Below are 12,407 nucleotides of genomic sequence, written 5' to 3'. Positions count from 1 at the left end.
ATGGAACCGCTGACACCATCAGGCCTAGGACTCTTATGCAAGTCTGCAGAGAGGAAAGATTGCGGGACAACAACAAACTAATCGCCCCCTGCAACTTCTGCAGCTTGTCCAGGGGAAGTAAACCTTTGCTGAAGCAGAATCCAGAGTCAGACCCAGGTTTACCAGTCTTGAAGATGGTACCAGGGCTGATTATGTGAAATTGAGGGTCCAGCCGAACTCTTGCAGAGTCCTTACAGTGATTGCCAAATCCCCCCAACAGAGCTGAATGAGAATCTGCTCTTAACAGGAGATCATCCAGGTACCCCAGGACCACAATCCCCCTCTGACGTAGAAGTGTCAATATCGGAGCCAAAACTTTTGTGAAGACCCTGGGAGCAGAGGCGAGACCAAAGGATAACGCCACTAATTGAAAGTGCTCCTCTCCCACAACGAAACTAAGAAAACGCTGGTGTCCAGCGTAGATAGAGAGGTGTAGATATGTGTCCTTGATATCGATAGAGGCCAACAGGTCTCCCTGATGTAGGGACGCAACCACCGTGCAAATAGACTCCATTGTAAACTTCTGTACCCGCACAAAGAGGTTCAGAGCTTTGAGATCCAGTATTGGACGCACTTTGCCACCCTTATTGGGCACAGTGAACAGGTTTGGATAAAACCCCTGAAAACTTTCCCGAGAGGAAACCGGCACAATCACTCCCTGTGACATCAGATCTTGTAGGTCCGTTAACCCATCTGGAGATAGACGGAGGTTGGACGGGAAGAACCTGTCCAACAGTCGGGATCTGAATTCGATCTTGTAACCCAATCGGATCAGTTTGTGAACCCATTTGTCCTTAATCAAGGAAGTCCATGGTTCCGGAAAGAAACAAAGACGTCCCCCCACCCCAAAAAGGAGGATGAGGGCGTTCCTTCATGCAGACAAGGATTTATCCGCAGATCTGGATTGGCCTGTTCTCGGCTTACCTGACCGTGTCTTCTTGGAACCCCCAGAAGACCTGAATGGCTTAGCTCCTTTCTCCTGGGACCTGGAGGTACGAAAGGGCTGCCTATGTGCAGTAAATGAATGCCCCCGTCTATTACGGGGTGCCTTGCCCTTGCTGGATTGGGGAAGAAGAGTACTCTTCCCACCCGTAAGGCCTTTGATCAACTCATGCAGGGAGGATCCAAACAACCTGTCCTCCGTAAAGGGAAGGTCAGAAAGAGCCTTTTTGGAAGCCTGGTTCGCAGACCAGCTTTTTAGCCACACCATGCGTCTAATAGCAATCCCCACCGCAGACACTCTGGCTAGCAGTGGAGCTGCATCCAGCGACGTATCACATATATACAGAAGGGCTTGGACCATTTAGTCCGTTAGCTCTATCAGGACCGACGAGAGCTGCTCCATTTCCAAGTCACCTTTTAGCAACTTCGTCCATTCCGTTATGGTCTGTGACAACAGAGTGATCACAAAGACCGGTTTCAGTGTTGAGCCCGCTATCACATGCAAATGCCGGGACAGACTCAATCCATCTATCCACGGGGTCTGTAAATACCGGGAACTCCTCCACCGGAACCACAGTAGACTTGCTTAGTTTGGAAACCGGATGATCCACCTTTGGTGGTACGGTACATCTAGCGAAAACCACGTCCGCGAAGGGGTAGCGCCTTCTAAAACGCTTAGGCACCACTGATGCGCCCCCACTGTTCATTGACATTGTTGTCAAAAAGTTCCGGACAGGGAAAAACCTTGCCCGACAGCTGGGATTTGAGGGTGCCAAAAGACACCTGCACCCCTGAAGCTGTAGAACCATCTCCCATTTTTAAGGCTAAGGCACTGACACTATAAGTGCCTCCACCAGCGCGCTTTCCCACGCGGCAGGATGGCATGCATCCGCGGTGGCCATATCTACCTCAGAATCTGGGCATACTAGAGAGGCAGGGGAAGGCATAGGGAACTTTCTACTAGTGGCATTTTTTTAAAACTAAATCCACTTTTGACACCAGGTTTTCAAAAATGCTGTAAATGCAGACAGGGGCTGCGACCTGGGGGGTCCCGCAACCACATTGAGGGGGTCTGTGGGTGAGATTTGGTCCGAGACCCCATATTTACTAAATACAAAAAAACAGTGTCACTTTAAGAGAAAACTGCAAAAAACGCGATCCGTACCGCTGCACCAGCAGCAGCACAAGTCCCAGCCCTAGCACAGCCTGCGGCAGGGTGAATGAGAAATACCCACAGGGACCACAGTAACATTCCACAAAAACGATATGGAGGGATAGTGAAACGTTCTGTGCAGAGAGAAAAACGATCTGACACAGGAAGAAAAAATACCTGGGTCATGTACTAGAGTCACCCTAGCTTCTCCCTGCTGTCCAGCGATCGTGGACTCCAAGAAAATGGCCGCCCCATGCATTCCTATGGGGGAACTACCAAAAGATGGCCGCCTATGCATTTCAATCAGAACATTTTTACATTGAAGCAGAGCAAAACTACAGCAAAATGGCAGCCCCCACGGCGTGCCATGCGGTCTCCAGTACCCCCCAGTGGGGTCATTAGACAGTGGCATCAGGGGGTCCCCAAGAGGGGCCCCAACCAGGATAAACCCCCCCCCCCCGCAAAACCGCCGCAGCTGGACGCAATACATCCGCCCCCTCTGAGGTAGGAACCTGCTTGTGGGGGGTAAAAGCGTAAGGGGGGCCTGGTATCACAGAGAGGCCAAGGGAACAGAGGGATACCCAAGGGTCTGACTTTACCAGGGAGGGGCCCACGTCCACTCCGAGACCACCAGAGAAATAGGGGGAAATTACTCACCATACCAACCCCATAAGGTGGGCACCACTTCGAACAGACTACCTCTCCACCCAGGGTGGGGTTGCTGACGGCCAGGGGGTACACTGCAACTCAGGGTGACCCAGGTCGTATGCGTCCCGGTGAGGTGTTTCACTCGCAGGCCAGCCCCCGTCGATTGGGGCTCTATCGTGGCGAGGCCTAGTACTGGAATATAACCTGCGCAAGCTCGCTGGCCGGGCTGGGAGACCTTAAGGTTCTAGCATATCCAGTCCGAAACCCAGCCGGCTGTTGCTTTTAGTTCTCTCAGAAACAAAACTAACAATAAAAATAAAGTCTTACAAAAAGGTTCCCAAAAAAAAAAACAGCTAAGACCGAAGTCCCAGGAGGGAACTAGGTCCTACTCCTAAACTAGGCAGGAACAAACTGAAGCCTATAGCAGAGTGTGGGGGGTGTATGCCTGCAGGGACGGCCCCATAGGAGTGGTAAAGCTTTTTTCTGCCTAGTGTTCTACTCCTGTAGGGGTCAGCATAACCCAATGGTAAAGAATTATATGGAGCTGCATCTGTCAATGAACGATAGAGAAATGGGATTTTTGACTTACCGTAAAATCTATTTCTCTGATATTCATTGACAGACACAGCTCCTGATTCTTCTTAACAATTGGGTTATACTGCCCCCTACACTAGGCAGGAAAAAGCTTAACTACGCCTATGGGCAGTCCCAGGGGCACCCACTCTCAGCTATAGGCACTCAGTTTTGTTACAAGCAGTGTGAGAAGAAAGCCAAATCCACAGATGGGTGGGTGCTGAACATCAAAGAAATGGATTTTACGGTAAGTCAAAAATCTCATTTTCTCTTTCGTTCATTGACGGACACAACTCCTGATTCTTCTTAACCATTGGGATGTCCCAAAGCAGTGGGAAAAAGCAGAAAAAAATTCCCAAGGCTAATAATAGCCAACCAGGTAACATGGAGCTCAACCATAAACAACTGGAGCTCAACTGAAAAAAAACAATACACCCTCAAAGAGGACCAGGTCCTCTAAACTAGGGATCGACCGATTATCGGCAGGGCCGATATTGACTTTTGCAGATATATCTGTACCGGCCCCGGAACGGGCCGATACCTGGGTTATACCGCTCCGCCCGGCATACGATCTCGGGGGTCACGTGCGTGGTCACGCCCAGCGTGACCATGTAACCTCCGAGATCATCATCGTATGCCGGACGGAGCGGTATCACCCAGGTGTAACTTACAGCAAGTGGGTGAGAAACGGATCGGTATCGGGTAGGTGGGAGATGGAGCGGGTGAGAGACAGATCAGTATTGAGTGGATGCTGAACGGAGCGGTATCACCCACGTATAACTTACGGCAAGTGGGTGAGAGATACCGATCTTCCAGCAGATCTGCTAATGTGGAATTGCTTATATCTTTAATACTGACGCTGGATGACGGAAAGCACGGGAGACACTAAGCGCCTTAGTAGAGTGCGCCTTAACAGGGAAAGGAGGAACCTGACCATTTATGCAATAGGCATGAACCACCGTCTGATCCATCTGGAAATGGACGCAAAAGAAGCGGACAACCCTTCGTAAGGTCCGTCTGTGAGCACAATTAGAGAGTCTGACTTCCTAAAAGACTCCGTAGCTGTCAGTTACACCTTTAATTGCCCGAAGCACATCCAAGGCATGCAAGGCAATTTCTTTCAGATGTTTAGGCCTGGGACACAGGGGAGGCTACACAATGTCTTCATTCAAATGACAGTCAGAGACCACCTTAGGAAGGAAGGACAGACAGGCAAGAACCACCTTATCCTTGGGAATCACTATAAGGTGAACAACAGGATAACACCACCAGTTCTAACACCCTGCATGCAGAGGTGATAGCCACCAAGGAAGGCCCCCTTTCTGGGGCAGCGAGGCAGAAAAACCTCCCGAATATTTTCAAAGGGAGGTTTCTGTAGAGCTGAAAGCACCACATTAAGATTCCTGGGTGGCAACGGAGCCCGCACTGAAGGAACCAAATGTCGGACACCCTGAAGAAAAGGTCGTTGGAAAAAGACCGCCAAAAACCGATATCTGGCCCTTGATGGTACTCAAGGCCAATTTCTGTTCAACACCCCATTGAAGGAAGGTTAAGATCCGATCCACTGAGAAGGAGCGAGGATGAGCCCCGAGAGACTAACACCACGCAATGTACGCCTTTCACATTCAATAGTAGATCTTCTAGAAGTAGATTTCCTGGCTTTTAACAGCGTAGGGATCACCAAATCAGACAAAGCTCCGTCCTTCAGCACCTGGCATTCAACAATAAAGCAGTCAAGCCAGGGATTGTAAAGCAGGATGGAAGATTGGTCCTTGGGACAGCAGATCCTCACTGAGAGGAAGTCCCCAAGGAGCATCGGCGACCAGCTGTACCAAATCGGCATATCAAGCCCGGCGAGGTCAGTCTGAAGCTACTAGAAGGACCAGAATCCCTTCTGCCTGGATCCTGCCCAGGAGTCGTGGCAGGGGTTTTAGAGGCTGGAACGAATCAGTCAGCCCACCTTAGAATATCAGCTACTTACCGAGCCACCAGGATACTTCTTGTGCCCCCTTGGGAACTGATATAGACCACAGCCGTGGCACTGTCCAAATCGATTCGTACCGTACACCCCTGAAGATGAATTGTCCAATGAGCCAGACAAAGGCTGATTGCTCGGAGTTCCAGTACATTAATCGGAAGTCTGGACTCTGCCAGAGGCCGGACCCCCTGAGCACGTCTGTGCTGAGGACGCCTCCCCACCTGGACAGGCTGGCATCCGTGGAGACAACTGTCCAGTACATGGGGAGAAAAGATTTTCCCTGTCGAAATGCCGGAGAACAAAGCCACCTCTAGAGACTGTGAATCCTGTCCCATTTTACCAGAATCTCTTTAGCAGAGATCTTGTGTGGAACTGTGTAAACAGACCGCCTCGATGGTGGACACCATCAGGCCCAGCACCTGCATGCAAGCCCGGAGGGATGGCCGTCTGCTGAACAACAGAAGCTGAATTGCCTCCTGCAAAGTCTGAAGTTTTTCCAAAGGAAGAAATACTTCGGCTGAGGCCGAGTCCCGAGTCAAACCCAGATAGTCCAGATTTTGTGGACAGAACCAAAGCAGACTCCTGAAGGTTCAGAATCCAACCAAACTCCCTCAGAGTTCGCAGAGCAATCTCCAGTTGGCCATCAAAGCAGTCGGAGACTCCGCTTGCAGATCATCCAGGTAACCCCCACTGACTCAAACAATGCCAGCACCGGGGGCAAACACGGCAAAACGGAGGAAGCACTGGTGACCAGATCATATTAGAATGTGCAGTTAGGAGTCCTTCATGTCAATAGAAGCAAGAAGAAAAACCCCTGAGGTAGGGACGCCACTACCGTGTGAATGGACTCCATGCGTAACTTCTGTACCCGCACAAAGCAGTTTAGCGCCCTGAGGTCCAGAATTGGACGCACCTTGCCTTTCTTCCTGGGAACTGTAAACAGGTTTGAGTAAAACCCCTGAAAACGTTCCGATGTCGGAGCCGGGACAATGACCGCTTGAAGTAACAAGTCTTGCACTGCCCCAAAGAGAAGTGCTGGTTGGAAGGGAAGAACTTTTCCGGAGGATAAAACCCAACTCAATCTTGTAGCCTGACCGAATAACTTTGTGGACCCACTTGTCCTGTACCAGGGAGGTCCTTGGATCTGGAAACCAGCGAAGATGTCCCCCCACAACAGCAACGGACAAGGGCGGCCATGCATGGAAGAGCCTGCTCGTTGCTTGCCAGACCAGATCCTCTTGAAACCTCTGGTGGAGGCCCTGACGTTTGATCCCTTGTCTTGAGACCCTGAGAGATGAAAAGGTCTCTTATGAGCCAAGGAGAATGGCCCACATCTACGACTGGGCTCCTTGCCCTTGGTAGCCTGCAGAAGAGGAGGAGTACTCTTCCCCCCTGCAAGACCCTAACAATGTCATCCAAGGAAGCTCCAAACAGGCAATCCCCTACAAGGGGGAGATCAGATAAGGCCTACTTAGCAAGTCTGGTGCGAAGACCAGCAGTTCAGTCAGATAATAGGCCAAAGGACCACTGCTCTATACCAACAGCCTAGAAATGTAGGAGACGCATCCAAAAAGGCATCACAGAAAGTGTAGCCCCTGGACCAACTGATCCGCCAGTTCCGCAAAGTCAAGGGGAAGTTGTTTCCCTCCAGGTCCAGGCATAAAAGTTTAGCCCACTTGGTAAGAGTTTGCTACACCAGGGCAATAGTAAATACTGGCCTAAGTGCCGAACCAGCCAGTGGGGGGCCGAAAGACTCACAGTGACCACCAAATTTTTAGAGGTGCTGATGGTTAAGATGGGAACCCGGGGGTCCCATTGTCTCAGGGAGGGGCCCAAGTCCACCCCAAAACCCTCCAGGGGTAGAGGGGGGACAGCTACTTACCACACCAGGAACAGGGTGGGCACCGCTCCAGACAGGACACCGCTCCATCGTAATGTGGGTGCTGTCGGCCAGGAGGAAATGCTGCGACTCAGGCCAAAAACAGTTTGTATGCGCCCTCGCAAGATGTTTAACTCGCAGGCCAGTCCCCATCCAGTGGGGCTATGTTGAGGCCGACCTAGCACGGAGCTGCGGACTGCATGCACTCCGGTACTTGATTGTAGATCACAGGAACAAAATAATAAAAGGACGAAAAAATCCATTTAAAAAAAAAAATGCCAGGATCAGAGATCCCAGCAAGGAACTTGGTTTTTACTCCTGACTAGGCAGAAAAAAACTGAGTGCTCATAGCTGAGAGTGGGTGTATACCCCCTGGGACTGCCCATAGGCATAGTCAAACTTTTTCCTGCCTAGTGTCCTACTCCATTAGGGGGCCGTATAACCCAATAGTTATGAAAATCTGCTGCCAACTACCAGGATGATGAAGATGAAACAAGGGTGGACATTTCAGCAAGACAATGACCCCAAACACAAAGCCAAGGAAACGCTCAATTGGTTTCAAAGAAAGAAAATAAAGCTACAAGAACGGTCCAGCCAAACAGACTGTTTGAGTGGAAGAATGGGCCAAAATCACACCTGAGCAATGCATGCGACTAGTTTCTCAATACAGGAGGCATCTTGAAGCTGTCATTACCAACAAAGGATTTTGTACAAAATATTAAATCCAATTTAGTTAGCGTGTTCAATTCTTTTTCCTTGTGTCATTCCATTTTATTACACATAACTTGTATGTATGGATTTCATGGGTTGTTACCGAGGTGGTGAAAATTTCATGCCAATAGCACCTTTAGAAATATATTTACCCAGAAAAATGGTGACGTGTTTAAAAACGGAGTTCCGGCCTCAAAAAAATTTTTTCAATAAAAATACCCCCGGGACAGTCAGGGCTAGTGCCTTTCAGCAATGATAGCCTCTGACCTGTCCCTGGGTTCACTTACCTTTTAGAAGAAATACTTACCTTGAATATGTCTTGTCCAGCGCTGCCATCTCAGGTGTGGGCAGCTGAAGCCAGAGCGTCCTCTTCGGTGACGTCGGAGTCCCAGAATGCCCTGCACCGGCCCTGCTCATCACTTCCGGTGCAGGCGCGTCATTAATGCACAGCTTCTGGGCATGCCCAGAAGCTGTTTAGCAGGGAATGACGCGCCTGCACCGGAAGTGACGAGCAGGGCCGGTACAGGCGCATTGACTCCTGGGAGAGATGACGCTCGGCTCCCAGGAGTCAATGCAAGCAGGAAGTCATGACGCGGGCCACAGCCGCAGAGGGAGGAAGTGGAAGGAAGGTAAGTATGTTTTCTTCAAAAACAAGGTAAGTAAAGCAAAAAAAAAAAAAATTGTGATTATCCAATTCTTTTTCAGGTTACTTCGAGCAAGCGGATATCAAATTTTCGTTTTGAGGCTGGAACTCCACATTAATACTTATTTTACCCGCTGTATTCCAGACATTGTACTTTGTGTATCACACAAATCCATCCTACTGTAATGGTCGCCTCTGTATGAGAGTGCAGGGAATATATTTTAATGTAACGTCACCTATAGGAGTCCCAGTTCCTATAAGCCAAGCAAACCTAATCAACCGGTAGGTGGCTGGCCAATAAGTACAAGAGGCAAAAGAACGGAAGAACAAAATAGTTCCTGTGGTTCCAGGAGTGCAGTTGTCCACAGGGGATGGCTGGGACTGGTGTCTCATAGGAATGTATTCAGCGGAATGTGCAGATGGGTCAGTTAAGGCCCTGTCAGAGACATGGTCAGCAAACAGGCAAAGGATCAGTACAAACAACATGCAAAAACATGGTCAATAAACAGGCCAAGTTTAGTAAAAGGCGGCAGTCCATTGCTTTACTACCCCTACCAACCACTACCCTCTTTAGCTGCAAGGGCAGCGGCTGGTGGTGTACACATGCCGTGGCTGGGATGCTTTGCTTCTCAGCTGTGGCAGGAATTATACCCCCTGTACATCCCCTGATTGTTACCCATTTAAGTGAATGGAGTAGCTTGTGCAAAATCTAAGGAGTTTAAAGCAGGTGGTGATAAAATGTCTCCTCATTGCCTGTCACATGCTCTCTGAAGCGCCATTCAAAAATGGATGGCTCTTCAGAGAGTATTGCACGTGTGAACAAGTTCTTATGGTGACACTGACTGCTGTGTCAGGGATCAGGGACACTGACTGCTGTGGTAGTGATCAAGGACACTTTAACTGATGTGGTGGTGACCAGGGGCAATGCGACTGGTGTGGCAGTGATTAGGGACAATGACTGGAGATAGTATGTAAAAAAAATGTATCATTTCTTTTTTTTACATACTGCCCCCAGAGTAGTGCAGTGTCACCATAGTGACTTTGTACTACTCTGGGAAGGTGATCAGGATTTTTTTTTTTACACTGTGATTGCTTGTTACAGTGATAATCACTGTAACAGCAATAATTTTAACTGTTATGAATGGCTTTCATTCATGACTCGTTTACTATTGTGATGCTGTAATTAGCCACAACTATCACATGGTACATGGTTGCTGTGATTGGCCCTGTACCATGTGATCACTATGACCAATCACAAAGTTTACAACAGTAAAAAGTGAATCATGAAAGAAAGCCATTCATGGCAACTTACTGGTAACCGATCAGTGATCATATGGTACCTTGGCCAATCACAGCGGGTATCAGATCACGTTGCTGTGCACCCAAGGGTGCACGCAAGCCGGGTGAATGGCAGGACATCATATGACATCCAACTGGGGTAAGAGCACCTGCCCAGGCATATTGTTACAATAGGCCAGGCAGGAAGTAGTTAAAGAACTCCACTAAGCATAATCATTTTTTAAAGCAACATCGCAGTTATTCACATTTGAATCAGTAGAAAGGCAAAGTATAGTGTTTTTGTACATATTGTTTTTGTTCACTATGGTCCGACCTTAAAATATATATTTATTTCTAATTTTGTTTTTTTTTTTAACAGAGCTTAGTAGCTCTGGCACCAGACAGTGACTCTGTCCCCTGACCTTCCTGTTTGTTTACATAGCTCTTCTGTACAAAGCTTCCATCAGAGACAAATAAACGGTCTTCTGTGCTTTCTTTGCTCTGGGAATCTAGTGTCAAATGTGCACCCTGTATTAGATGTTTATTTGCACAAAAAACATTTTATATACACAGTAAAAGATAGCTTTTAGCTTAAAATCTTATGAACTTATCTAAAACAATTGTGACTAAAATCCATTGTAGTTTTACTGTAAAACACGGAAGCCACGTTCCAGGTGCTGATTTTGTTTTCTAGCTTGTCTTCTATTGCAAAGAATAGAAAAAAAAGTTTTCACCCTTTAAAGGAGTCATTGCTGGGATCTCTGAACACAGTCACCCTCCTGTCATCCAATTATGGAAAGTAGTATTCCATGAGCAAAGCCTTAAATCTTTCAATCAATCCAAGCAAGACACGGCAGACCACAGAGATCCTAAACATAAAAGTACAAAATAAAGGAGGAACATTGTTTTAGCTCTTACCTGACCAGCACATCTTCCCCAGTAAGCTCATCCAGCAACTGTGATAAGATCCCGCTGTTTGCACAGAAGCTTAGAGACTCTGCCGACATAGATGATATCTCCACTATTAACTGACATAAAGACAGGAAAAAAAATGTATATGAACCATGTGAACAGGTCTCTGTTCCCTCTAATAGCTCCTCTCTGTAATGATGCAAAACATTACATCTACTACCTCCCTTGTCTGTGTCTCTGTGGGAGAGGCAAATCACTGTAAAAAGTTTAGACTGATGCCCCGTACACACGTGCAGATTATCTGAAGACTTTTGTCTTCAGATTTACCTTTTCTATGTAGTGCAAGGGCCTGCCGGATTGCATACAAATTGAAAGTGTTTAGGTTTGACCTCATATTATATGGTTTTGGTAAGTCTGCAGACAAAAGTCTTCAGATAATCTGCACGTGTGTACGGGGTATTACACTTCCATCAAACAGAAGGTAACTACAGCTTGTTCCAAACAGACCTGAAATGTACAAAAATCTCAATTTCATATGGGAATCCAATGCTTAGCATTGCCCATCTTGTGAATTTCTGCAGTTTTGTGAGGCAGCAGATGACAATGATGCCCCAATAAAATGTATTCAAGGCCAGGAACAAATGTCCTAGACAAAAATGGGATTTTTGACTTACTGTAAAATCCATTTCTCTGATGTTCATTGACAGACACAACTTCTGGTATTCATAACCATTGGGTTATACTGCCCCCTACAGGACGACACTAGGCAGAAATAAAATTCTGGCTACACCCATGGGCAGTTCCAGGGGGTATACTCCCTCTCTCTGCTATAGCCACTCAGTTTTATAATAAGCATTGCCAGTAGAATAATAACTCAGAAGAGGGGAGGGTGCTATGTCCGTCAATGAACATCAGAGAAATGGATTTTACAGTAAGTCAAAAATCCCATTTTTGTCTAGGACATTTGTTCCTGGCCTTGCATACATTTCATTCATTGATGGACACAGCTCCTGGTATTCATAACCATTGGGATGTCCCAAAGCAGTGTTAAACATGAGGGGTGGGAACACCAAAAAAAATTCCCAAGGCTAAACAGCCAACCAGGCAACAGGATGACAGAAAGCCCAGGAGACACTAAGCACCCTAGTAGAGTGCGCCTTAACAGGGAAAGGAGGAACCTGACCTTGATGCAATAGGTCTGAACCACCGTCTGATCCATCTGGAAAATGGTTGCAAAAGAAGAGGGCAACCCTTTGTAAGGTCAGTCCGTGAGCACAAATAGAGTGTCTGACTTCCTGAAAGACTCCATAGCTGCCAGGTACACCCTAATTGCCCAGACCACATCCAAGGCATGCAAAACAATTTCCTTTTGCATGTTTAGGCCTGGGACACAGGGAAGGCAACACAACGTTTTCATTCAAATGAAAATCAGAGACAACTTTTGGAAGGAACGATGGACAGGGGTGAAGAACCACCTTATCTCTGTGAATCACTAGGTAAGGTGAACGATAGGATAGCGCCGCCAGTTCCAACAACCTGCACATAGAAGTCATAGCCACTAAAAAAGGCCACCTTCTAAAACATAAGCAGGGGAATCTCCCTATTTTCAAAAGAAGGATTCTGCAGAGCTAAAAGCACCAAATTAAGATCC

At 47.7% G+C, this 12,407-nt stretch overlaps 1 protein-coding gene across 1 annotated transcript in view; it reads right to left on the bottom strand.

The window, feature by feature from the left end:
• PSMD5 (proteasome 26S subunit, non-ATPase 5) overlaps positions 1-12,407 on the bottom strand; it is a 178,497-nt gene that overhangs the window by 87,211 nt on the left and 78,879 nt on the right. The window contains exon 5 of the mRNA XM_082263579.1: positions 10,763-10,872. Within this exon, the coding sequence (XP_082119705.1) occupies positions 10,763-10,872 (110 nt within the window). The remainder of the gene's footprint in view (positions 1-10,762; positions 10,873-12,407) is intronic.

This window comes from Pelophylax lessonae, assembly GCF_965119305.1.
Source record: "Pelophylax lessonae genome assembly, chromosome: 7".
Classification (NCBI taxonomy): domain Eukaryota; kingdom Metazoa; phylum Chordata; class Amphibia; order Anura; family Ranidae; genus Pelophylax; species Pelophylax lessonae.
The sequence above is the reverse complement of the archived record's forward strand: the minus strand, read 5'-3'. Positions and strand labels throughout refer to the sequence as shown.